This window comes from Prionailurus viverrinus, chromosome C2, assembly GCF_022837055.1.
Source record: "Prionailurus viverrinus isolate Anna chromosome C2, UM_Priviv_1.0, whole genome shotgun sequence".
Taxonomy (NCBI): Eukaryota; Metazoa; Chordata; class Mammalia; order Carnivora; family Felidae; genus Prionailurus; species Prionailurus viverrinus.
The window spans coordinates 6,532,556-6,559,549 of NC_062569.1; the positions used below are offsets into that span (position 1 = coordinate 6,532,556).

A 26,994-nucleotide genomic window follows, 5' to 3' on the forward strand; every position below is an offset into this window, starting at 1 on the left:
GGCAGGCCCTTAGAATAAGATGGCCGCGGGAAGTTTTGCTTCCCGCCTCAGGGGCTCCCGGCGCTTTCTGAGTGTCTTCGTGGCCGGAGCTGTGGTGGGCGCCGCGGGAGGCGGGTTCACGGCCCTGCAGGTGCTCCGGAGTCAGGGCGCTGAGGCAGCGTTGGCGGTGAGGGAGCCCGACGGTAAGTCTGTCGGCCTGCTCTTCCTTCCCTGGCCCGGCTTTCGGGCCGGATTCCCACCTCGGGCGTGGATCGTTAATTTTCTTTTCTTTTTTTTTTTTTTAAACATTTTTATTTTTATTTTTGGGACAGAGAGAGACAGAGCATGAACGGGGGAGGGGCAGAGAGAGAGGGAGACACAGAATCGGAAACAGGCTCCAGGCTCCGAGCCATCATCAGCCCAGAGCCCGATGCGGGGCTCGAACTCACGGACCGTGAGATCGTGACCTGGCTGAAGTCGTACGCTTAACCGACTGTGCCACCCAGGCGCCCCAATGAATCGTTAATTTTCGACCCGCGGCTCTTCTCCCTTTGCCGTCCCCGAGCCCGGGGGTCCTGGGTTCTCCGCCTTCCCAGTCTTCCCGCCCGGCCTCCCCGCTCCACCTGGACTGTCGCCTGCCTCCTTCGCATACTTCTCCATGTTCGTTTTCTCATCATCTACCACCGAAGTATTTATCACATGTATGCTTGTTTTAATGTCTGTGGCCTCCATTAGGTCGTTCACTCCGCACACAGTGTTAGCAGATGAGTTAGTTAACTGTCCTCATTTTGTCATCGTTCAAACGAAGAGGACCCGCCTTAACCCAACAAACTGTCACGTTATTTTGTCAGCAGAAAAAAATGGGCTCATTCGGAAAGAGCAGAGAATTAACGATTGAGGACAAGCAAGCTATGGCAAAACCATAGGCAAGTCCAGCACCCAAAGTGGGGGAGGAACTTCATGGAGGCGACCGAGGAAGTTGGGAGGGTTTGTTTTGAGAAGTCCGTTGGAGAAAAGTGCAGGGTGAGGAGTTTCTCATTGGCCGAGTCGCGTGGGTGGTCAGCTTCTTCCTGTAGGAGTTGCCCTGTACGTCTTTTCCCTCCCGGGGGCCTGGCGTTGAGGATTCTCCCCGCTTGGCGGTTTTTCCTGTAACTGACACGGAGTGGTGTGGCTTCCCCTTCCAGCCTCCCCTTCCGAGCATCCAGAGCCCCCTTTAGTGAGGTTTCCGTTTATTAATTTTCACACCTGCTCGCTGTTCTCCAAAGTATGTAAATCCTGCAGCTGCCAGGGCTCCCTTATGTTTAACAGGGAAACTGAGCTCATGCTCATTGTTCACGCTTTCCCTGACCTGCCGATTTAACTAACTGGTTCCTTCTGATATTTGGCAGTTAGCAAGAGAATGGCTGGCTCTGGTAGGTTGAAGACCTGGAGGAGGCATCAGGAGAGGATTAGTTTCAGCGAGTCCGTGTTAAATGTGCACTTGGTTTCTCCCACTGGGAGGAATGATACCGGTTTTACCACTGTTTTTGCAGCAGCGCACATCTCTGCTTCAGTTCCACAATGTTGAAGACGACTGTCAGTGGATGGCGGTCTTCTAAAATACTTATAAAAGGCGGTGCTTTTGTCCCCACGCTAACTCTTAAAGTGTAATGAGGAGGTAGGCTCTTTCCCACTCAGTCGTATCAGTGACCAGTAATGACGTGTTTTTCCTTTGCTGCTTTTGTATACACAGTACTTTATGGGGCACCTATTTGGACATTTGGTGTGAAAGACCAGTAAGATCAGGTCTTTATTTACGGGGCGCCTGGGTGGCTCAGTTGGTTGGGCGTCCGACTTCGGCTCAGGTCATGATCTCGTGGTCTGTGAGTTCGAGCCCCGCGTCGGGCTCTGTGCTGACAGCTCAGAGCCTGGCACCTGCTTCGGATTCTGTGTCTCCCTCTCTCTCTGCCCCTCCCCCGCTCGTGCTCTGTCTCTCTCAAAAATAAATAAACATTAAGAAAAACTTTTAATGAGATAGCTGCAGTTTACCTTGATAAAACCACACAACTGATTACTGGCAAAGTCTGCTGTCTCCTCTGCCTCGGGAGTACAGTAAAACCTTGGGTCGCGAGTAACTTGTCCTGCGAATGTTCTGCAAGATGAGCAAACATTTGTAGTAAATTTTAACTTGAGAAACGAGCGATGTCTCGCAATACGAGGAGTAGGTGACGCCGAATGTCACATGATCACAACTGAGCCAGTGGTTCTTGAAATTCACTTTGGTACACAAATGCTTTGGACTATAAGTATGTTTCCAGAATGAATTACAAAATGGTATCTGGTTGATTAGACTTTTGAGCCAGTCCTTGGTAAGTCTCACCCCTCTCCCTCGACTTATAATTTTTTGTTCCTAGTAAGAATCACTAACTGTTTGTTTTTGTCCCCCCACCCCCCTTTTCGTCTTTAGGTTGTGCAGAAAAGGCTCTCTTGGAACAATTTGGAGTCCCTTTAACTGGAACAGAGACTAGGCGTTACACTAATCATGCCTTGTCTTATGATCAGTCGAAGCGGGTGCCTAGATGGGTACTTGAACATATATCCAAAAGCAAGATAATGGGTAGGTGGTTAGAAGTAATGGCATTGATGAAAGATGTTTCTAAATTTAGAACAAGGAAGATTATTGATTCAACCTCTTCCACATTATATCACACTTAGAAAATGATGATGTTTGTAAGACTCACTTAGATAAATGGACCTACCTGGTAGCCGAGGAGCCCCAGACTCCTCCCAGCTTTCTTGGAGGCTGAGAGGAAGGATCCATATCCTGACATAGGAGTTGGAAGCTCTGTCTTAAATATTGCTACAACTAGCACCATTCATTCATTGTCTCCGCAAATATTTTTAAAGTGCCTGCCATGTGTCTGGCATTATGCTGAGCCTTGGGACCAGAGCAGATGGTCTCTATGTTCATGGCACATGGTTGACCTATCAAACCACAAACATGTATGTATAATTGCTTTTAGTAATAACTGTTCCAAAGGACAAGTGCTTGAAAGTTAGGTTAGTGTAAGTAAGGAACAGTAAAGAATGTGATGAGAGATGATAATAGGAGAACCTGATCTTGATTAGCAAGGGTTCTCCCCAGAAAATGGTCTGGAGGGTGGATGGCTGTTACCTAGGCAGAGGAGTTGGGTGGGCCATGGGTGTGGACAAGAGCATTCCAGACAGAAAGAAAAGCACAGTTGCATCTTCGAAGGCCCCAATGTGAAGAGTTTTGTTCCTTTAGGGAACTAAAAGAAGGCCAGAGTGGCCAGAACAAGGGAGAGTGTGTGAAATGAGACTAGAGAGGTAGGCAGGTGTATAAGTATGTTTGTGTGTTTTTTAAGTCTTGGTGCACTCCTGTAATTAAGATGATATTGAATGTTAAATTGGTTTCTGTGGAGATTATTCCAGTTTACAGTATCTACCGTTAACTACTTGTCCTATCTTTCTCACCCATAATGAGCATTATTGAGCTTTACCAATTTAATAGCTGATTTTATTTCCATTTAGGGGTTACCAGTGAAAGTCAGTATTTTGTGAATTATTCTTTGTCAGTTACTGTTACCATTTTCAGTTGAGATGTGATGTTTTGAATTGATTTGTGGGAATTCTTTTATGTAATAAGGTATCACCTTTTGTCATAGTTGTTTACTCATATTTCATTTGGCTGTTAATTTGCTGTAAGGCCCACACATTATTTCTCCTTTGCTTTACAGTGCGTGTTATGTTTACATGTATTAAAATGCTGATACTCATATGAGTGCATGCCTGTCTAGAGTGCAACCAGCCAGCACACTAGCAGCAGTCTTGGACTGCTTGCTGTTAGAAGGAAATGAGGTAGTTGGAAACTTTATGATAGCAGTTGAGAGTTGATTAGAAATTTACATCGAGGGAAACTCATTTGGTTTAGTTAGTCTCAAGCCTAATGAATTTCCTTTAAATACAAGACTTTTCCCAAGATGTAAGGAATTTCATTTGTGCTAATTTTATCCTCCTGTTACCATTTTCAGAAGCATATAAGAAAAGCAAGGCATTTCACGTTGTAAATCCTGTGAGCTGTGTGATTTGAGGAAGCAAAATAATATTTGAGAACAGGAAACAGGATACCTGTGATTTATTTGATTTTAGTCTAAAGAGTCTTCTGTTTTCAGTAATGACACACCAAATTATTCCCATTAACTCTCTGCTAAAAAATGACAGGAAATGTTAGTAGTAGTATGTAAGAAGTATGTAGGAAAAAGTCACACGCGCGTGCACACGCACGCACACACACACACACACACACACACACACACACACACGAGTCAGCATGATAGTGAATTGCCAAGCCAGTATTTGGGGGAGAGCTAGAATCCAGAGAGGTAAGGGCAATCCTGGTACACCAAAGCCACATTGCTTCTGATGCCACACCTTTGTAGTAGGGAGAAGGGGACTAAAGGCAAGACCTGGGGCTCACCCAAGGTAGATTGTCTTATAGGAGACCCTCCCACATTAGCCTGGAACCCCAGAGGGCTACACCGTGGGGGAGGAAGGGTGAACCAGAACAAACCTGCCTGCTCACCTTCAGGGACTGTATGGGAGATTGTCTTGGCACTGAGCAGGAAAGGGTCAAAAGGAAAATAAAAAACCTGTTCCAGAGAAGTTGAGGCCACACGCTGGCTATCTTGCACACTTACAGCCCAAAGCCACGTAGCCTGGATGGATTAAGTCCTTAAGTCCTGAACTTGGTTCAGCTGGTCTTCCTCTGGCAGTGCCTCCAGATACCTGATTGGAGCAGGTTTATATCCATCTCAAGGAAGGCATCTTCATCCTAGGCCTTTGGAAATTCCCACAAATGAATTTTCGAGACAACCAGGCATGCAAAGTGATTCCAGTGGTAATGACACTTAGAAGTTTACTATCAGTTCTTCAGTTATTTTTTTCTTTACGACATGGCTCTAAAAAGCTAGGTAGTAGGTAATTTATTCTGAGTCTTGGGATCATTTAAAATTTTTCTGGCTGAATGAAATGACATTAGAATCAGTAACTTCATTGGTCTCCGTTTTAAACTTGTTTGAATAGCAGCCTGAGTATGTTCCGTTTATCCCCATTATTTTTGTAGTTTAACAAGATCTGGCCTAATGACAGTGGAAAATGTACTGTTAGGATTTGCTGTTGTCTGTTGTGGCAAACTATCCTGGCAGTGTTAGAATAGAAATAAATTGAGATTTTTTTCTCTCATGTGGTACTCAGATACTTTGTTTCAGAAATTTCTGGGTTGAACTCATAACCTAAATGTTTGTTTTGTCATGGCTTAAGCAGCGACAAGCAAGATATCAGAGACACTTTTCACCCTCCCCTAGACTGTGCCTGCCCAGGACAAATTGTTTTGTGTCTATATATATCCATTATTTCAGTACGTGTAAACTTATCAAATACAGTTGCACAAAATACAATGCGTGAGGGTCTTTTGAAAAGCAAGAGTTTATTTAGTAGTAAGCTTTTTATATAGTTCAGCTATTTGGTCGTTGTTTTTACTTAAATACTATCCAGAGGATTTTTCTCCTTTAATTTGAAAGGCTAGAAACAAAAGAATATGAGATAGCTACACTGTACAAAAAGCATTCTTTCCTAGACTAGTCCTTGCTAAATTCAGATGAGGTATCTGAACTATCCCAGGAACTTGAGACATGCACGCAATCACTAAGTACTAGCTACTGAGAGAGATACTAGCCAGCAGCAAACAGCTTGCCTTGGTTAGAGAATCTTGAGGAATATTTATCCACTGATAACTTGCCCATTTTGTGTGTTTTTCTGTAGGTGATGCCGACAGAAAACATTGTAAATTTAAGCCTGATCCCAACATCCCTCCAGCCTTCAGTGCCTTCAATGAAGACTATGTTGGGAGTGGGTGGTCACGAGGACACATGGCTCCAGCAGGAAATAACAAATTTTCATCTGTAGGCATATTTTTTTGGGAGGGATGGGAATACAGGGCTGGTGGTCTATATACCAATGGACTTGGACTTTAAGAACATAGGAGTCAAACCTTAGTATTTGAGAATTTCTGTACTCTTATTTTGCATTTTTCTTCCTGACTTTAATTCGTTTTTTTTTTTTTTTTTTTTGCTTAGATGGTAAAACATTCTTAAATAGGTTGAAAAGTCAAACTAATTACTATGTAAAAGAACTGGAGAGCCACTAGGAGCTATTTATTTATTATTTATTTACTTTTATTTTGAAAGATTTCAGACCTGTAGAAAAGTTGAGAATACAGCAAAAACATTTTTACCTGTAGAAAAATTAAAAAGATAGTATAGCCAATACATTTTGATATGTTTTCTTTATGTGTGCATACATATATATGTATATACAATTCTTTTTTCACCATCAGCAGTAAGTTGCAGACAGCATAACACTTTATCCCTAAATAGATATTGCTCAGGAGATTGTATCATGTAAGAAATGAGGATATATGTATATATGACAAGAGTATCATCATACCAAGAAGTGTATGTACATGTATTTTTTGAGTATTTGTACAATAATATTCTCTAATGTACAGTTCATGCTCAGATTTGCCAAATTGTTGCAGTTGCATTCTTTACGACTTTCTTTGATCCGTATTCAGTCATGAATCGCCTATCACACTTAGTTATCATGTCTTCCTAGTGTCCTTTAAGTAAAATAAGTCCTCTGCGAAAAAAAGGAGACAAATGTTGGGGCGCCTGGGTGGCGCAGTCGGTTAAGCGTCCGTCTTCAGCCAGGTCACGATCTCGCGGTCCGTGAGTTCGAGCCCCGCGTCAGGCTCTGGGCTGATGGCTCGGAGCCTGGAGCCTGTTTCTGATTCTGTGTCTCCCTCTCTCTCTGCCCCTCCCCCATTCATGCTCTGTCTCTCTCTGTCCCCAAAATAAAATAAAACGTTGAAAAAAAAAATTAAAAAAAAAAGGAGACAAATGTCTTTTATGACATGGACATGTATTGCATCAACTTTGGTGATTATTGTCATTAAGGTGGTCGTTTTTAACCTTAAGATACTCATAATCACCTAGGGATGTTTTAAAAAAAATCCTGATGCCCAGACCCAGAGCAGTTAAGTCAGAAACTCTAGGGGGTGGAACTCGGCACCAATATTTTTAAAGCTCTCTGGCTTATTCCAGTGTGCATTCAAGGTTGAGAACCACTACTTGCAGAGAAGGTAATTGATGGTAATATAGATCAGTGGAAGGAGATACGACGACAGCCTTGTGTTTAGGGTCAGAAATGTGAAATGAATGCACACCTAGTGGCCCGAAATTCAGAAGAGCAAAGAATCCTTCTCTGCCACTTTTTACTAAAATGTTGTATTGTATTACTTAAATAAAGCTTCTGAAAGTTGACCTTTATGTAGAAATTCTTTGCCAGAGGCTGAAAACTTACCCTTTAGCTTACATTGGAAACTTAGTTCTTAGAGTCTATGTAACAGGTTTGAATTGTAAGAATTATAAAGAAAGCTAGCATACCAAACTACTTATTTTGTTACAGTCCTTATTTTGAATAATCTGTGTTGGGCTTTCTGACCTGAAATAACTGTGGCTCTCATTTATTTAAACAAGTAGTCACTGTAATTGCCTAGAGCTAACGTATAAGGAACTGCTTTTTGTGTCTCTTTGTAAAATCTCAAAGGGGAAGGCATTTCTGTGCAGGTTACTATTTTTATTTCTTTTCACAGCAAGCCATGGCTGAAACCTTTTACCTTTCTAATATTGTGCCTCAGAATTTTGATAATAATGCTGGATATTGGAACAGGTGAGGGGTGAGGGTTTTAAAATGTGATTCTGTGGGAGATGAATGATGTGCCAGGAAAATGTACTAGTGCGCCCATCAACTGTTTCTCTTTCTTTCTCAAAGGCTAACGCCACTGAAGGTAAGTACTTTGGACTCGTGGTGGTCTTGGGAGTACAGTTATCTGTGGGAGTACAGACTTCAAAGCAGCCAGCCATTTTGAAGTGGCAAAAGTCACTGGTCAAAAGCCAAATTTTGGAAGAAACTACTCAGAATATTACTGGAGCATTAAGAAATTTTTCAGTATGTCCAGAGGACACTGTACTTTTTTCTACGTGTATTTCAAGAGTTGCTGAGCTTGCTTTGCTTTTCTTTTCTTTTTTTTTTTTTAAAGTTTTGGTACAGTTAAACATAACTGTTAACCAGTTTTTGATAGATAGATAGATAGATAGATAGATAGATAGATAGATAGATAGAACCTAACTATTAAATCATCGAATTTGGAGCAGTACCTGTGTGGCTCAGTTGGTTGAGCATCCTGATTTCAGCTCAGGTCATGATCTCACGGTTGGTGAGATCTAGCCCCATGTCAGGCTACAGGCTGTCAGCTTGGGATTCTCTCTCTCTCCCTCTTTCTCTGCTCCTTCCGTGATTGTGCACACATGCATGCTCTCTCAAGATAAATAAACTTAAAAAAAAAAAGAAAAAATCTGGGCCTTCTGCAGTTTTTTGACACTTAACCAGTTCTACCAGGGGATCTCTTTAAGCATCAAAAACTACCACTGGCTGAGGTTGTTCCAGGCTATTGCATTTTTCTCAAACAGTACTTGTGGTTTAAAATAATTGGGAGAGCACCCCACACTTGAAAGACTTCAGCAGTTACAGTCATAGCTCCACACTTGTTTTCTCTACATACCCTCCCTTCCCCCACTCATGATTTTAAGCAGGTGACAGCTATATTTTATCTATAATTGTTTTCCCATATATTTTTAGAAGATAAGGATTTTTATTTTTTGTTTCTTACTAAAAAAATTTTTTTGTAACGTTTATTTATTTATTTATTCATTCATTCATTCATTCATTCATTCCTAGAGCACGAGCGGGGGAGGGGCAGAGAGCGAGCAAGACACAGAATCTGAAGCAGGCTCCAGGCTCTGAGCTGTCAGCACAGAGCCTGACGCGAGGTTTGAACCCATGGCCTGCGAGATGATGACCTGAGCCAAAGTCGTACATTTAACCGACTGCGCCACCCAGGCGCCCCAGAGATAAGGGTTTTTAAAATAAGTTTTTTTAGAGAGAAAGGGAGAGCGAGAGAGTCCCAAGTGAGCTCCATGCTGTTAGGAGCCTGATGTGGGGCTCAAACTCATGAACTGTGAGAATCATGATCTGAGCCGAAATCAAGAGTCGGATGCTTAACCAACTGAGACACTCAGGTGCCCCTAGAAGATAAGGATTTTTTAAAAAATGGAAGCAAAGTTATTACCCCTAAAAATTTAGCAGTAATTCCTTATTACCAATTTTACAATTAGTGTTCAAGTTTCTCCGTCTTTAATTTTTTTTTCTGGTTGATTGGTTTGGGTAGGTTTGCTTTCTAATCCTTTTTTTTTTTTTTTAATCCTTACCAATTATTTGTTGAAGACCTGGGATATTTGTCTTATAGTTTCCTTTTTGTTTTGGCTGGTTGCATACCTGTAGAAGCATTTAACATTTTCCTTTCCCAAGGAATATATTTTTGGGGGGAAAATTTGCCTGATAATTACGCATATATGCTGTGAGGTGCAATACCGTTGATTTTATTTTTTAGATATGGAAGCTGAGGGATGATGACATACATTGTAATTTCTCATAAATGTCTGCCAACTGCAGTGTAAGAATGCATATTAAACTCGCCATTTTTATCGAGTAAATTAGCAGCCATTTTTAAATGATAAATCCCAGTGGTAAGGATTGTTGTGAAACTGCAGGGTCGTATTTTGGAGTATATAGAGTAAATTGGTACAATACCATTAAAAATACTGCTGCTGCATATAATCAAGTGTTATTAAAATATGTATTCAGTAAAGTAATTCTGGCCCTTGAAGTTTATCCTAAGGAATGTTGTGTTATGTAAGAAATGTTAGGATGAACCCATTTGGCCCACAGGAGGAATGGTTAAATAAATAAGGTGTATCAACTTGATGAAATGATATATAACTCTTGAAAAATGATTGAGAATTACAACACAGAAAGATAAGGGAGAAGACAATTTCAGTTCTGAAATATATACTCAGTGCACAGACAGGAAAATGTAGATAGTCGTATGAATGTGTTTAATTTTTAAGTTTTGTGCAGTGAAGAACTGGGACAATTATTGCTTATATGCGTATGATGTTTTGTGCAATATTGTCTTGTTCACATTCATCTGTGAAATTGAGTTTTCCTGATGTCTTTCCTAGGGATTTGATAATGGTTTGCTTCTCTTCTGTATTTTTGTCTGTGAGAGTATCACACCTTTTTTTTTTTTGCTTTGTTTTTCAGAATGGAAATGTACTGTCGAGAACTGACAGAGAGGTTTGAAGATGTTTGGATCGTATCTGGACCGTTGACTTTACCTCAGACTGGAAGTGATGGAAAGAAAACAGTTAGTTACCAGGTAGGGGTATGTTTTAACATTCAGGCTTATGTTATTTGTATGAGATTATAATTTCATTCTGTATTCTACTTTCTAATTTCCTTTATTGAACACCTGTTGGAATCATAGGCATCGGGGATATAATGATGGATTGAAAAGCAACCACTGACTTCAGGGAGCCCACAGTTTAGAAAGGGAGACAGACGTGTTATAAGTTAATCACATTAGAGTGTGATATGCTGCAGCAGAGATAAATACATGGTGAAGGGCCATCACAAGAGGACTGACCAACTCTATCTGTGTGGGTTGGGAAGACTTAACAGAGGAAGTGCTTTGTGAGCTAGATCTTGACAGATGAGTAAGAGTAAACTGAGTCAGTGAATCCCTGTATCGTACACCTGAAACTAATATAACGCTGTATCTTAACTCTACTGGAATTAACATTTTTTAAGATGGGAGAGAAAAAGAATAAACTGAGTCAGGAAGGGAGCCTGGGAGTTCAAAAGATGGAGCAGTGCAAGCACGGGACATTTGGGATTAACAGCAGAGGTCTGCAATTCTGGTATCATTGATAAAGATTGCAGCTTAGGGCTCAACACAGGTATGGGTGGCTCAGAGGGGATGATTTCTACAAGTACGGGTGAGACAGGGGCCAGATAGTAAGTAGAGGGCTTTGTACTCCATGAAGGCTTAGATTTTAATATTTAGATAGTGAGAAGTCCTAGGTTTGTTTTAAGTGTGGGAGACATTTGGTTTGTTTTGGGTTTTCTAAAGAGTATTCTGGCAGCACTAGGTAGAAAGTAGGGAGGAAGGGCTGTTTGAAAGAGAAGTCAGAGGCGAGGCAAATGGGGCATTACTGCAGTGGTCCGTCCATATGAGAACAGACACACAGACACGGCGCCACACAAGCAGCTGGAGGGAGGACGATAGAGGAATATGGGAAAGAGTAACCCTGAACTCATTTTTTGGTGAGGAGAGGAAAAAGTCCAAATGATATTTAGGGGGCAGTGAGCAGAGTAAGTGGGAGGAACGGCTTTTCTTGTAGATGCTAGAGTTTTTAAAAAAGGTGAAGTTTTTTTACATGCAAGATACTTAAAACTGTACGGACTGACGGAAAGAGAGGTTAAACCGTAAGAGTAGAATAAGTGGCGTGAGGGCCTGCGTGTGGCATGAGAGTGAGCGGTGTGGGGATTGCGGCCAGGGGGCGGCTGAATTCCTACAGTGACACACTGTGAGATGCGTCCAGGGCAGGGAACCGGGTGGGCTGAAGAGGAAGAGGTGATCGAGTGAGCAAAGAGGGATTGAGGGACTTCCCTGGAGGTCCAAGAGATGTATTTGGAGGGAACACCCAGCTCAGCTCTAGGAAGAAAGCAGACATTTAGTAAATGCTGGTTTGGTTAGAAAGTCTGTGATAGAGTTGAATGACCTGAGAAACAGGTTTAGGATAACAAAAGTAACTTTAGGGCATGTCCTGTCGCACTTGCTTATTATCTGCCTGTCTGGATCAGCCGCGTAGTGATGTATAAGTATCCAGAGTGTTCACCTAGGTGCTCACGCCCTCAGTATTCCAGCAGTTCTTATGGGAGGGAAGGACTGGCACAGGAGTTCGTATATTAAACAGGTTAATCTCTCTCCTCCGATCAGTTTGCTAATTTGATTTTAGTATTTTTTCTTTCGGTAGAAGAAAAAAATGGGCTCCCTGTATTCTCTTATTTTTTAAATATTAATTATTCTTTTTTTTTTTAATTTTTTTTTTATGTTTATTTATTTTTGAGACAGAGAGAGACAGAGCATGAATGGGAGAGGGGCAGAGAGAGAGGGAGACACAGAATCGGAAGCAGGCTCCAGGCTCTGAGCCATCAGCCCAGAGCCCGACATGGGGCTCAAACTCATGGACCGTGAGATCATGACCTGAGCTGAAGTCAGACGCTCAACCGAGCCACACAAGCGTCCCTTTTTTATTTTTCATTTCATTTTTTAAATAATTACCTATTTAAAATTTTTTTTTCAACGTTTATTTATTTTTGGGACAGAGAGAGACAGAGCATGAACAGGGGAGGGGCAGAGAGAGAGGGAGACACAGAATCAGAAACAGGCTCCAGGCTCCGAGCCATCAGCCCAGAGCCCGACACGGGGCTCGAACTCACGGACCGTGAGATCGTGACCTGGCTGAAGTTGGACGCTTAACCGACTGAGCCACCCAGGCGCCCCGAAAATATTAATTATTCTTGAGCTTTGTTAAATCCTCTTTACTCTTGCCGTTGGAAAAGAGGTTCTCCTAACTTTGACTTTCAAACCTTAAGTGATGAAGTTAGTTTTATGTGTGCTTTGTTTTCATAAAATCGGAAGATTTATATGACTAGCTTACTATGTAGTAGAAGAATTTATGCAAAGTATGAAAGGAAAATTAACCCAGTAATAGCATTTACTAACAGTTGGGTTTTTTGTTTTTTGGTTTTTTTTTTTTTTTAGTTTTTTTTTTGGCTGGATATTTGTTAAATACGGGTTTGCCAAATGCTGTAGTATATTTTTCGCTGAAAGTATATTTTTGTCCTTAAATTGGGTATAATTTTTAAAAATATAGCTTATTAAAATATCTGCCAGCTCTTTTTGCTGAACGGGCCTAAAAGCAGTGATATCAGCAGTGAGCATACCTTGAGACCAGATCTTGTTTCTAAAGAACCATCTTCAGGGCACCTGGGTGGGCTCTGTGGGTTAAGTGTCCAACTCTTGATTTTGGCTCAGATCGTGATCTCATGGTTCATGAGAACAAGCTCCATGTCTAGCTCCACACTGACAGCACAGAGCCTGCTGGGAATTCTCTCTCTCCCTCTCTCTCCCCCTCTTCCCAACCCGTGCTTGCTTTCTCTCTCTCTCTCTCAAAATAAAAACTTAATGGGGCACTTGGGTGGCTCAGTCAGTTAAGCATCTCTTGATTTTGGTTCAGGTCACCATCTCATGGTTCATGAGTTTGAGCCCTGTGTCAGGCTCCATGATGTCAGCTATCAGTAATCAGTTATCAGCTCAGAGCCCGTTTGGGATTCTCTCCTTCTCTCTCTCTCTCTCTCTCTCTCTCTGCCCCTTCCCTGCTTGCGTGTGGTCTCTCTCTTCTAAATAAATGAATAAACTTAAAAAAAAAAAAAAAAGCTAGCCTAAAATAATCCTTAAATAAAAAATAAAAAACCGTCTTCTACTGGGAGAACTTGGCATGTGGAAAGGTGGCTGATTCCAGGCCTGGTACAGGGAAAGTACAAAATGGAACATCTTGTGCCAGAAAGCAAGAAGTGCTTGTAAGGACACGTCAAAAGGACATAGAAATCCGCTTGCAGGCCTTCCACCTTACTGTGTCTGGGGCTCTTTGATATCAAAATATAATGGCCTGCACATCTATTGAATTGGAGGAGAGTTTTTACTTCTAATAAATAAGTAAATACATGAGTGTAAGGAAAAACTTCTGCTGACTGTAGAATGTCAATTAATAAATTTATAAGAATGAGTTTGAAAAATCATTTTGCCACCATCATGGTAATAAGTGATGCAGACAAGAATCGTCAGTAGATGCTAAAACTAGTGAGTGAAAGTTTTATGGGAAGGGAAGTAGGAAGTTTATATAGTTAAAAGAATTTCGCCACAAATTACTTATTAGTAACAAAGCAAGAAGTGGTAACTGTACAGTGGAGAAATTTAACCGAGTGATCAAGGTTAATATTGTCAATAATGGGATTACTGATAAGCTGTATTTCCTGGTGTGATGCACTGAGAAGAATGCAATGTTACTTCTGTGATATTTCGGCCAAAAAGCACAGCATTGAGTCTCACTGTGCAGAAACATCAGGCAAACTCCTTTGAGGGTCATTCTGTGGAACAGCTGTCTTGTACTCTTCAAAAATGTTAGCGTTGTAAAAGACAAAGCTTGAGCAACTAAATATTACAGATTAATGGAGCTTCATCGGTCATGAAAACAGAATGCATTGTGTGATTTCAGATCAGATCCTAGATCAGAAAACAGATGATGCTACAAAGGACATTATTGAGACAGTTGGCAACATTTGAGGCCTGTAGATTAGATAATTGTATTTTGTCAGTGTTTAATTTTCTGATTTTGATAGTTGTACTGTGATTATGTAAGTGAATGTCTTTGCTCTTAGGAAATGCATCCTGAAGGATGGTTCTGTGATTTATTTTCAAAGGGTTTAGGGAAAAGAAAAATACAGAGGGGAAAAACGTAATAAAGCAAAGTGGGCAAAATGTTAACAGTTGATGAAGCTGTGAAGGACACACAGGTGTTCTTTGTGCTAATCTTGCAAATTCTAAATTTGAAATTAGGATGAAACATGTATATGTACGTATATTTTAATATATCTTTTCTATACCAGAATTCTTCATTACACTGGAATATATAAAACTAACCACTAAAAAGACTTACCTTGCTTCTCCTAAATAGTGACTGCTATCCAGTCCTTAAAGAGAGTTTCAAAAGAGACCTGTCATCTGTCTTCACCCAAATTAGTGTCATGGTGATGAAATGTATGAGAGCAGCCACGATCAGCTTCCTGAAGGGTATACTTTGAGCAATAGTCTTGTTTTCTTGTTTTTGTATTAAAGCCCTATTGGTCTTAGGTCTTTTTTTCAAGTTCTGGGCTTCTGGACCTGTCCTGTTAGTTTTCCATATCCGTATTAATTTATAGGATCTATGCATGCTCACTGGCAAATCTTTAATCTAGCAAGCCTTCAAGTACCTGTCATGTGGGAGGAGGATGTATACAGAATTGTAAATGACATGCCTCAAACTACACTTTTGATTGCTTTCTCCCTTCTTTCCTGGATTTCGCATCCTGTGAGTCCTCTCTCTCCATTTCTTTGAGTCAACAACTTTCTTAATAACTTTTAATCAGATTTTGCTGAAGCTCTGAACACCTGCAATGTGGCAGAGTCCTCCAGTGACGCTCTTTGCCTCCGGTTCTGTTGGTGCCAGTCCGTCTGGAGTCCAGAAGTCATGACTTTTCTCATCCCTACAACCATCAGAAATCAATAATACCAAAAGAACAGAAAAGTAAACTTCATTTGTACTGAAATCAGGAAATGCCCATAGTCATATCAAGAACTTCAAATAATATCTGAAAGATACAGTACACTTGGACTGAATTATACAAGGTTATTATTTTGACATGTGTGTTAATTTGATGTGTATCAAAGCATGGGGCACGGTCCTGGAATTAGTCAGGAAGTTTTTAGTAAGGCAGAATTTCTTTTTTTTTTTTTTTTTTCTTTTTTCCTTTTTCTCATCCACAGAACCTTAGAGAGCAGATGCCTTTCTGTTAATTTTAAAGCTTTTGACGGGGGTGCCTGGGTGGCTCGGTTGGTTGAGCATCTGACTGTTGATTTCGGCCTCAGGTCATGATCCCAGGGTTGTGGGGTCAAGCCCTGTGTTGGACTCTGCACTCTCTCCCACTGTGCCCCTTCCCCGCTCACATGCATGCTCGTTCACTCTACCTCAAAAAAAAAAAAAAAAAAAGAAAACCTAAAAAACCAAACAACTTTTGAATCTATTTTTCATAAATTATGTATTATGTTAGAAGTTGTGAAGTTAGATGCTTATATTAAACGTAGTTTAATCTTGATGCTTTTTCTCCCCCCTCATGTTGAAGCCATAGTTGCCAAACCATCTTTTAATGAGCCTTAAATCCATACTTTAAAAATTTATTGTTATGGAACTCTATGTGCGTAGTAATGAAAATCAGATAGTATAAGAGGTATGAGAGGGACAGTTTCCCGTCCCAGCCCCACTGTCCAGTTTCCTAGTTCTTCTGCTGTTTATCTACCTGTCTGAGAATAATGGGTGCTAAACTGTATTTCTTAATTTTGATTTGCCCAATTTAAATGGTCTCTGTTGATGCTTTCACTATGAAATGCATGAATTTTCTTTGGTTCACTTCACACACTGTCCCATTATGTCATTCATGTTATTTTTAGTTCTTCTGTTTAAACTTTGCACCATAAACTTTATGTAATATACTTAAATCTTTACTTCTTAATCTATTACTTGTGTATTGTCAAGGTTTATGGCATTTATTTTTGCGTTTGCTGGCTATAATTTGGTCTGAGCTTCGCCTATAGCAGAGATTCTAGACACAGGCCTTCTGTGGCACATCCAGCGTGTAGATTATTTGATTTGGTTAACACAGTGTGTTGTTTTTGAATTAGTTGCTAATTTTTCATAATTGGGAGGTTTCACAAAAAAATCCAGGTATTAGGGGCACCTGGGTGGCTTAGTTGGTTAAACATCTGACTCTTGATTTCGGCTCAGGTCATGATCTCACGGTTCGTGAGTCCGAGCCCCATGTTGGGCTCCATGCTTGACAGCTCAGAGCCTGTGTAGGATTCTCTCTCCTCTCTCTCTGCTCTTCCCCTGCTCGTGTGCACTCTCTCACTCCCTCTCTCTCTCTCAAAAATAAATAAACTTTAAAAAAGTTTTTTTTAAAAATCCAGGTATTAGCTTCTCTTAAAAAAAATCAGATGACTCAAACACTTGGCACATATTCCCGTAGGGCATATGTAGTAGCAGCTTTCTCTCTCAATGGAACACATCTTTTTCCATTCACCGTAGTCCTCCCCTGGTCCATTTCATCCACTTACATTTCCTGTCTCGCCCTCGTTGGTCTCTGAGTTTTAGAATCCTGACTCCGTTGAAAGTATAAAAGCAGCATGTATAGTACTCTGAATGTTTAAGTAGAATGTTTGGCTCTGTGGAGAAGTAGATATAATCCTGTATTATTAAGTTGTGCCACTTGAGCGAGGTTTTCCATAAACAACAAAAATCTGAGAAGTGGGGTATAAAGATGGCAGAGTATTATAATTGCTACCGTTTAAATTTATTCCACTTGAATGAAGCACCTGGGTGGCTCAGTCGGTTAAGCGTCTGACGTCAGCTCAGGTCACGATCTCGCGTTTCGTGGGTTCATGGGTTCGAGCCCCGTGTCAGGCTCTGTGCTGACAGCTCGGAGCCTGGATGGAGCCTTCTTCAGATTCTGTGTCTCCCTCGCTCTCTGCCCCTCCCCTGCTCACGCTCTCTCTCTCTGTCTCGCAAAAATAAATAAATGTAAAAACAAATAAATGTATTCCATTTAAATAATGGAATACGGTGCTTTTACTTTCTATTTCAGACCATTTAGCCTTACCATCGTGCTATTTTTTAAAAAGGTTTATCAGTTTCTTCTTGAAGACATCATTCTTGGAGCCCTCTGACTTCTGTTGTAACACGAACTGCTTGTTTCCTGCCTTCTAACCCTTCTCTCCCACCCGCCCCTCTTTCCTTCCCTTTATTCAGCAAATATTTATTAAGCTCCTACTGTGTACCTGGCACTATTCTAGGTATTTCTGATAACAGCTGTAAACAAGTTTATAGTAGAGAGGAGATACACAATAAACAAAGTGCCATATGGCAAAAGAAAACACGGAGTTGGAAAGGAAAGGATTGGCTGCTAAGGGGAAATGAGACTGGGCAGAAACCTAAGTGAAGTAAGAGAGTAACCCATGGGGAGTTTTCCAGCAAGTGCAGAGACATGGGGGTGAGATTAGCTTGGCGTATTCGGGGGGCTGCAAGAATGCCAACGTGGCTAGAGCAGAGTGAGCACTGAAGAGGAGGGCAGTTAGAGGGAGGCAATGGGGAGAGGTCCGGATCGAATTCAGGGAGGTGCGACGATGCTATTTGATCAGGATAGTGACATAAGCTGGTTTAGATTTTTTTTTTCTTTAATGTTTAATTTTGAGAGAGTGTGAGTGAGTGCAGGGAAGGGGCAGAGAGAGAGAGAGAGAGAGAGAGGGACAGAGAATCCCAAGCAGGCTCTGCAGTGTGTGCATGGAGCTGGACGTGGGGCTCAATCCCATGAACCGTGAGATCATGACCTGAGCTGAAATCAAGAGTCGGACGCTTAACTGACTGAGCCCCCGGTGGCATATATATATGCCCCAATATATGTATATTTTTTTAATTGGGGGAGAGAGGAGCAAAGGCTTCAGCCCAGGTTGCCATTTTGAACTGGAAACCTCCTTTAATCCTTATTCATTAGTTTCTTGCACAGCCTTTGGCGGAGCACGTTGGTATTTTGTAACATTTCATTTTGAAGTAATTTCAAATTTGTAGAAAAGTTGCAAGAACAGAGAACTCCACTACCTGTTTCACCTGGACTTGTTCGCTCTCTGCAGTGTTTGCACCCTCTTCTCTATGTATGCATGCACCTATTCTTAGGATTTTCTCAGCCATTGGAGAGGTCATTGCAGATATCTTGTCCCTTTCCCCCTAAGTACTCCATTCTTTCACATAACCACAGTACAATGATCAAATTCATGAAATTCGGCATCTAAGAATAGTATCCCCAGTACAGTCCATGTTCACATCTTGCCGGTTGCCTCAATAATGTTCGTCACGCAGCCTCTTCTCCCTGATAGGGAATGAAGTCTAGGATCATGCATTGCATTTAGCTGTCATGTCTCTTTAGCCTTCTTTAATCTTAAACAGTTAGTTCCTCAGCCTTTTTGTCTTTAACGATGTTGACATTGACGAATATAGGCCAGTTGTTTTGTAGTATGTTCTTCAAATTGAGTTTATCTCTTGTTTCCTCTGATTAAATTCAGTTCTGTTTCTGGCAGAGCACTTCAGAGGTGAGCTTGTGTGCACCTCGGTGCATCATAGCAGGATGCACGTGCTGTCGGGTTGTCCTGTCATTGGTGATATTACCTTAGATCACTTGATAAGGTGGTTCTCTCGAGATTTCTTCACTGCTAAGTTATCATTGCTCCTTTGAATCTAATCAGCTATCTGTGGAAGTCCTTTGAGGCCGTGTTAAGTATTCTTTTCCTCTTCAAACTGTCACCTGCTAGTCTTAGATCCATTGAAGATTCTGGCCTAAATCAATTAATGCTATAATTGTTGCCAAGTAATGATTTTCTATTCTTCTTCCTTCTACTTTTATTAGTTGATGTTCTGCTGTAATGAAGAGCTCTTCCTTCTTATTTATTATCAGTGCGAATTGATGGGTTCTTATCTTATTCAGTGAGTTTTAATCGATCTGCTGTGTATTCATTTTGATGCTCAAATTGTCTTTGATTTGGCCAGTGGGAGCCCCTTTAGACTGTCTCCCGTGTGCTTTGACACATCCTCATTGTATTTTTAGTGCTTCTGCTTTCTGGAATAATGTGATATTCCAAGGCTCATCTTGGCCAGACTCTGGGATCAGCCATCTCTCCACAGAGCCCCGGTTCCTTTTAATGGGGATTGGTATTTAGAAACCAGGATCTGGGTGGCAAGTTGATTCTTGAGTGCTCGTCTGCTGTTGGCTTGTCATGTGTGTTCACCACATTTATTTTTAGCTTAAAGTGGGTGGAGAGAGCCCCGAAGAACATAGTATACAAATTCTAATGCCTTTAGTGGCTCACTGTTCAGAAGACCTTCTTTCTCCATCCTCATTGCTCCTTTGTATTTTTTGTGTGTGTGTGTGTGTGTGGAGATTTATACACCCTGCTTATAAATAAAGCACTTAACTCTGTGTATTATGTATGTGTATGTACAGGTGAATGTTGATAGGAATCTATATCCCTGGGGAGGGATATAGGTTTTCATTTTTTTAAGAATCATATCGAAGTGATTTACTTTTTTATATTTGTATTTTCACTAACATTTTCTCTGTAGTAATACAGCTTTTGTTACACATGGCATTATTTTTTCAGATCAAACGACTTCAGGTGGAATTTTAAAGTTAGAAGCCCGTAGTGTATCTATTATCATGAAAGCAAAATATGATCCTTTAGTAAATTATTTAGGAAAAAATGTTTCAGCTTGCCATTTCAAGAATTTAGTTGGGCCAAAATTTTATACGTATGCATACACATATATACACACACATGTAAACTTGGGAGAATTTGGTTAAAGAAAGGAGACGTGGAAGGCAAAGCCAGCAAGGGGAAGAGATAGGAGAAGGTAGGATATGTGCTGGAAAACAGTAAGTTCTGCAGACAGTTGGGATAAAGCGCTCAGACAGGGAAGGAGACAAAAATAACAGGAAAGGTTGGAGCCAGGTGTTTGAAGCCTTAAATGCCCAGCTAAAAAACATTCGGGCTGTTCTCTAGCAATTCATGAGAAAACAGTTGTGGATAAAACCACGTCGTTTGGTGATGCTGAGAAAGGGCGTGCAGCACTGCCCAGCCCTAGGGACTGGTTTGTTCTCCTCAGGGTAAATATTTGAGTTGTGAACTCCTGTTTTCAAGAGAATATCTTGCAATTATGTATGGCAGTTCAGAATGCCTGGAAAGTGTTTTGTTTTCTCAGACCCAGCCATTTAATATTGCTTGTTTACAACTATGTTCTGAACCTTATTTTAGGAGCATATAGCTAATAAAAATGGTGTTTATTTAGTTTTCTTTCTAGGCAATGAGGCATGTATGTGTATACTGTACAGGAAGTGAAGCAAATGAACTAGTATTAGTTGAGGGCCGGACCTACCACACGGTATATAAGCAGTTTTAGACCTTCTATCTCATTCAGTCCTCATAAGCAGTTCTTACAAGGAAGTAGTGGTTGTCTTTTTTTATAGGCAAGGGAATTGAGGTTTTAAGGGGTCAAGTCCAAGTCACATAGCTAGTAGTTGTCAAAGGGGAGATCCAAACATGGGTCTGCCTACGTGTATGAGAACTGCCAGTCGTTCATAGCATTGTTCTTTGAAGCTCTCAAAAGTCTACAGTCAAGGGACTGCTGTGCTCTTCCTGCACAGCAGCTTAAGGCCAGGAGGTAAAGGATGGTGAAAATGGAGAGCAGTTGCAAGTGATATCTGCTAGCATGCAAAAATAACAGAAAATGGGCCAAGGGGAGGATCCCTGCTAGCCAGGCGGAAATGTCTGGTAGAATATGCAGGAAAGGATCAGAGCGTCATAGGACTTGAGTGAATGTGGGCCCAAGGGAGGATTAGTCGCAGTGATTTTATCAGAAGTGAGTCATCTGACAGCTCTAATCAGAATCACCCCCTTTATTATAGCTGAGGTCATCCATGTGCTTTCTCTGATGTGCCTGTTTCAAGAAGAGATTGATTCCAGACAAGTGAAACATACCTGAAGATTCTGGCCTGAACATTATAGTTGACCTGACAAGAAAGTGAGCTTCAGATTTGTCACCTCGGTGGTGGTGGTGGTAATGTTGGAAGTACTCAACAGTCCGCGTTTTCATTCTACAGCATTACTTTCCAGACTCATTCCAAACCGATTCCTAGAGGGGGAGGAAAGGGGAAACCTGCTTTCAGGAATCTTGAGGCATCACCTGAAGTGATCAGGGAGTAATTCTTTTTTTCTTTTGAATTTCCTGTTTGATCTTTAGGCAGAGCTTTTATTCATGTCCGTATCTGTTTTAATTCAAAAATAAATTATTTTACTGGTGAAGTATCTCCTTCCTCCCACCCTAAATCTCCCCAGTAGAATGGACAGTGGGAAGGTGGTGCTGGTTGGACTGAGACTTGGCGGTTCCCCATCCTTACCCGGAGCAGGTGCCCAGCCTGCGCAGCACTGTCTCCCGGGCTTTGTGCTGCTGCCCGAGCTCCTGCACGGGCTTAACACTAACACAAGGGTTGGCTGTCTGCCTGTTGATTTTGCCACATGTTCTGACTCCCTCCTTTCCTTCTTCCTCTGTCCTCAAAGGTATGGAGTCCCTATTGATCACACTGACATGGTTTCTTTCTTTCACTTGATTGGCTTGACTTTTTAATTTTATTTTTATTTTATTTTATTTTATTTTATTTTATTTTATTTTATTTTATTTTATGTATTTAATTTATTTTATTTTATTTTAGAGAGTGTGAGCAGGGAAGAGGGGCAGAGTGGGGGCGGGGTGGGGGGAGAGAGAGAGAGAGAGGGAAAATCTCAAGCAGGCTTCACACTTAGTGCGCAGCCCATCGCAGGGCTCCATCCCACGAACCTGGGATCATGACTTGGGCCGAGATCAAGAGTCAGACCTTCAAGCGACTGACCACCCAGGCACCCCAATTGTCTTGATTTTTTAAGGGCTTGGTCTCTTGATGGGTCTAACAGATTTACCTTTAGATTTTCTTTTTTTTGTCTTACCAGGGGAATGTAACCAGATATCGTATATCTACTGGTTCTACCAGGTACCTGTGTTTTCTTCATGCTGCTGCTGAATTTTATTTAAGGCCCAGTAGGTGTATGTTTGTGACCTGACAAATGGCAGCCTTAGCCCGAGTATTGTGTGTTGCCTGTCTCTTCTGGCACTCCAGTTGTGTGTGTGTGGAGCTGGGGCAGCGAGAGCAAATTGTCGTTTCTGTCTCTTGGACGGAAGGACACCTCAGGCCAGCAGGTACAAAAACTAACTTTAGGTCGCGAGTGAGTGCCAGCTTTATGGCTGTTGTCTATGTTTTGTTTCCTAGTCACACCCAATTGATTTCCAGTTTTTGCTACAGTCTTGACAAGAGTTCCATGCTCTTTGGTTTAACAGCAGTGAGGGTTTCCTTTGTAGGGTATTTTTACACCTAAATGTTCTACGACAAGGATTTGTGCTGATTTACTGTTACTGAAGACTTAGGTCCTGTTAAGCCCCGAGCCTTTTGTCGAGGGTCTCATTTGTGTCCATCCTGCTTCCTTCTGAAACCCTATTGTTCACCTTTAACTGATCTAATCTTGCTCGATCCCATATTTACCCACAGTCCCTCAGCAGAACTGTTTTTTGTACCAAATGAAATTACATCTCATCTTTTGAATGACCTCCACTACAAAAATTACTTTTTACATAGGTCTTGCAGATTTTGAAACTTTTTTTTTTTTTTTTAAGTAACATATCTTTGTATCTTCATAACCGTTCTGTGGGATGGGCAGCATGAAGATAGTTACTACTTATTTTATGAAGGGGGAAAGAAGGTACCAGTGGACATGACTTGCAGCCTAGTGGCGAAGCCAGGACTTGACCAAGTCCCTGGGGTTTCGGTCCCTAGCAGTTTCTACAAACATTTTGTGAAAGACTTCCAGTTGTCCCAGAATTGGGATAATTTTATTGTGTAGGTTGAGTTGTCTACAAAGATGATAGCTCTAAAATATTTTACGATTTTTTAAAAAGTCTTAAATTCAAGGAAGAAAGAGTGGATTTTCAGAATTTCCAAATGTTGCTGGTTCCTATTTTAAACAGGTTACAGATGTTTACTTCCTAAGAACAAAGCAGACTAAATCAGAGAAGATAGTGACTAAGTTTTCATTTTTCTCTTTATTTCTAGGGGTAGTATTTTGCCCCTCCTTGTTGACCTATTGTGAGAAGGTCATGGGTGAAATAATCACGTGACGTGGTTCTTAGTAGGAATTTTTGTGTCCATGAGGATTCTTAATAGTAGTATTGGAGGTCCTCTGGCTATTGTGTGTTTTTGAAAACCTAATAGAAATGGTTTATTTTTATAAATCTTAAAACGTCAAACTTCTTTACTTTTGGCTGGAATTTAAACACTCTGATTAGAAGCCCTGGTTGGCACTAGATGGGCATGACCATTTAATCATTCTTGAAATTTGCTATTTGTTTGTAGACCAAGAGTCCATGGAGAGAGAACACCATCAAGCGAATGGGCTCGAAGGCGCCTCGTAGCTGGTCTGAGGCTGTGCTGCAGTGGTGGAGAATGTCCACCAGGTGGCATCAAGGGTTTGCTTCACTGTTGGCTCCCCAGCTAACACTTGAAGCCCATTTAAACTTCTGCCCTTGTGAACTATGGCTCAGCTGCAGCTGTGCCCTCAGTTCCGGTCCCTGGCTTCCCTAGCCGCCACTCCCTTAGTGCTGTTTGTGCTCCGTATTGGCATCTGACCACATTTTGCCTCTGGTGAAAGCAGTGAGGTTGACTCTTCCTCTAGATGGGAAGCTTCTTGAAAACAGACACCAGCTGCATTCATTGTAAAGCTTGCCCCTTTCTGTGTTTCCAGCAGCGGCAGCCATAGCGCCACTGAGTTGCTCTGTTGAGTTGACATCTGTTGGTGATGTGTAGGCTCATTGTGGATCTCTGTAGAGTTCACCTTCAGTATGGTTTTTGCCTTGAAGAGTACGTTCATTTCCTCAGCTTCATAAATGATACGTTGGAGGGGTGTAGGGTTTTGTGCCTATAGATTGTGTACTTTCATAAACTTTAAAGTGAACCCTGATCAGCCACTGTCACTAACTCCAGAGACAGTAGTTGCAGAAAGCGATCCTGTAGATGGGGCTTCCCTGTAGCCCTGCCGTTGGTCTTGGCAGTGGAACCTCTGTGCGTGCCAGACAGCAGATAGCCATGGCATTTTCAGGCTGTGTGCCATGTAGGTAGAAGCTAGAGGAAACCAGAAAAGAATCCTTGTAGCTCTCATCCCTCTGCCTTAGCTGGGCTCCCAGCAGGGGCTCCTGTAGCAAGCAGCTTTGATCAGGAGCAAAATGCCTACTTGTACAAAGGAAGGAGCTGGGGGGGCCAGTAGTACACTTGCATATTGTAGTTGGATCGTATCATTTTATTGGAGGCCATTAAGGAAATGGATGTTCAGTTTTCCTTTTTCAGAAAACGGATATGGCTTTTAAGCCAGTTGGAAGGAAATTTGAAAAGGCTCCATAATAATGTTATTTCATTATTAGAGCAAACCTACATAGGCAACCAAGTTGTTTGCAGGCCTGACCCTGGCTCTGGCTCTTCTGTTGTATGGATACCTTTCTATAGTGCTTGGTTTGATGACATTCTGAAGTTCTGTGTTTGATAATAGGCCCAAGAGTGTGCAAAACTCTGAGCTAACGGCATTTACATTTACTTAATTGAATTTAAAAAATGAGCCACAGTCAAGGCGTAACTGGAGATAGTAATACCGACGTGGTACGTCTGGCTGCTTTTCTGAGGGCTATTTGTTGAGCTCCCTAGTGAATTTGATAAACTAAAGCCATATTTTTATTTCTAGAGCCGGGAGTTGCCAAGCTGGGTTTTGACCTTTGGATGTTTAGAGAGCACCAGAAGTTCTGATTATGTGATGAAGAGAAAAATGACAGCTTTTCTTGCCCGTTAAAAACCCAGGACTCACTCATGACATTCCTTTGCCCTTTGTCCTACAAACAGAGCAGAGGATGTGACCTCTACTCTTTGGGATGACATTATTTTAAAGAATGTGATCAGAATCGACCTGTTAGATGCTCATCTTCTCTGCAAATCTCAATTTTGGTTTATTCTTACCTTTGGCAGTTGAATTTAAATCCGTTGGTAAGGTAGCTTACAAATGCCTTTTCAGAAACGCATTAAAAATCTTTTCAGGAAAAATTTGGGAACTGCTAGCACAAGGTAGCATTGCTCACATGACTGCTTTGTTTTTAGGTGATCGGTGAGGATAATGTGGCGGTCCCCTCGCACCTTTATAAGGTGATCCTGGCTCGCAGAAGCCCAGTGTCCGCTGAACCACTGGCACTAGGGGCCTTCGTGGTGCCCAATGAAGCCATTGGCTTCCAACGCCAGTTAAGTGAATTCCAAGTGAGTCTTCAGGACCTGGAGAAGTTATCAGGACTGGTGTTTTTTCCTCATTTGGATAGAACTAGCGGTATCAGGAATATCTGCTCTGTGGACACCTGTAAACTCCTGGATTTCCAGGAGTTCACCCTGTACCTGAGCACGAGAAAGATTGAGGGAGCCCGATCAGTATCCAGACTGGAAAAGGTCATGGGAAATTTGAAGAACGCAGGGATTGAACCAGATGATTACTTCATGAACCGCTATAAGAAGAAACTAGAAGAACTCAAAGCTAAGGAGCAGTCAGGAATCCTGGAGAGAAAGCCACCTTAGTTGCCATCTCAGAAGACGTGCGAGAGCATCTCTAATGAAGCAGGTGTGTCCTCTCCAGGCTAATGTATGTTCGTGGCTTGGCTTTAAAGAAGTTATGAAATCCTAAACTTAAGACTAAATTTCTCTCCAGAGATAAAAGATCCAAAAGATGAGAGATCAGTATTTTATTTCATGTGGGAACTGATTAAGGAAACTGTGAGGTCTGCAGGTTGTGTGCTGATCTCGTGTCAGGTTCACAGGACTCTGACCACAAGATGACATTGTTTTTGTGTCCCTCTGGATGTTAGCGCGTGAACGCATTTTGTTTTTGTGCCTCCAGGTCGCGCACTGTGTGTGATGTATCTGCTCAGCTTTCTTCAAGTCCAGTGTTGTGTGTTTTCTTTCCCCAGGACCCGACTTGCTCTTTGAGGTGGCTTTTAGACATCCTCTGTGCGCTGTCCTGTCGACGCGTGTTATAGTGGCATAGATTTGTTTCTTCTTCTCACGGACCTGCTGGTCCTCCACGGGTGTCATCCAGAAGCACTCGGCTACGTTTTCTGTGCGCTTAGTATGTTCTGTGTACTAAGCTCAGCGCTTTACACGTGTTATCTTTCAGCGACTCTCCGAGGTAAATCCCACTGTCTTCGTTTTACACACGAGGAAATTAAGGCTTATTAGGGAGCTTATTAGGGAGCTTAAGTGTTTTGTCCAGGCTTCACCTTTCCAAAGAAGTAACTCACAGAGGTAGGAGGCATGCGGGGCAGAGAAGAAAGGACGGCGTGAGGTAGGTTCAAATAATCCTCACACAGAGGCTTTTGACTCAGAAATATATATATACACATGGGGATTGGTGATCCT

The 26,994-nt window shown here is 41.6% G+C and overlaps 1 protein-coding gene across 1 annotated transcript; it reads left to right on the forward strand.

Moving 5' to 3' along the window:
- EXOG (exo/endonuclease G) lies at nucleotides 1–26,517 on the forward strand. Its single transcript, XM_047875161.1, has 6 exons — nucleotides 1–182; nucleotides 2,426–2,575; nucleotides 5,800–5,939; nucleotides 7,691–7,767; nucleotides 10,261–10,375; nucleotides 25,696–26,517. Exons 1-6 carry the CDS (start codon nucleotides 20–22, stop codon nucleotides 26,155–26,157), a joined length of 1,107 nt encoding a protein of 368 aa, XP_047731117.1. The 5' UTR covers nucleotides 1–19; the 3' UTR covers nucleotides 26,158–26,517.
- The last annotated feature ends 477 nt before the right edge of the window (nucleotides 26,518–26,994 follow it).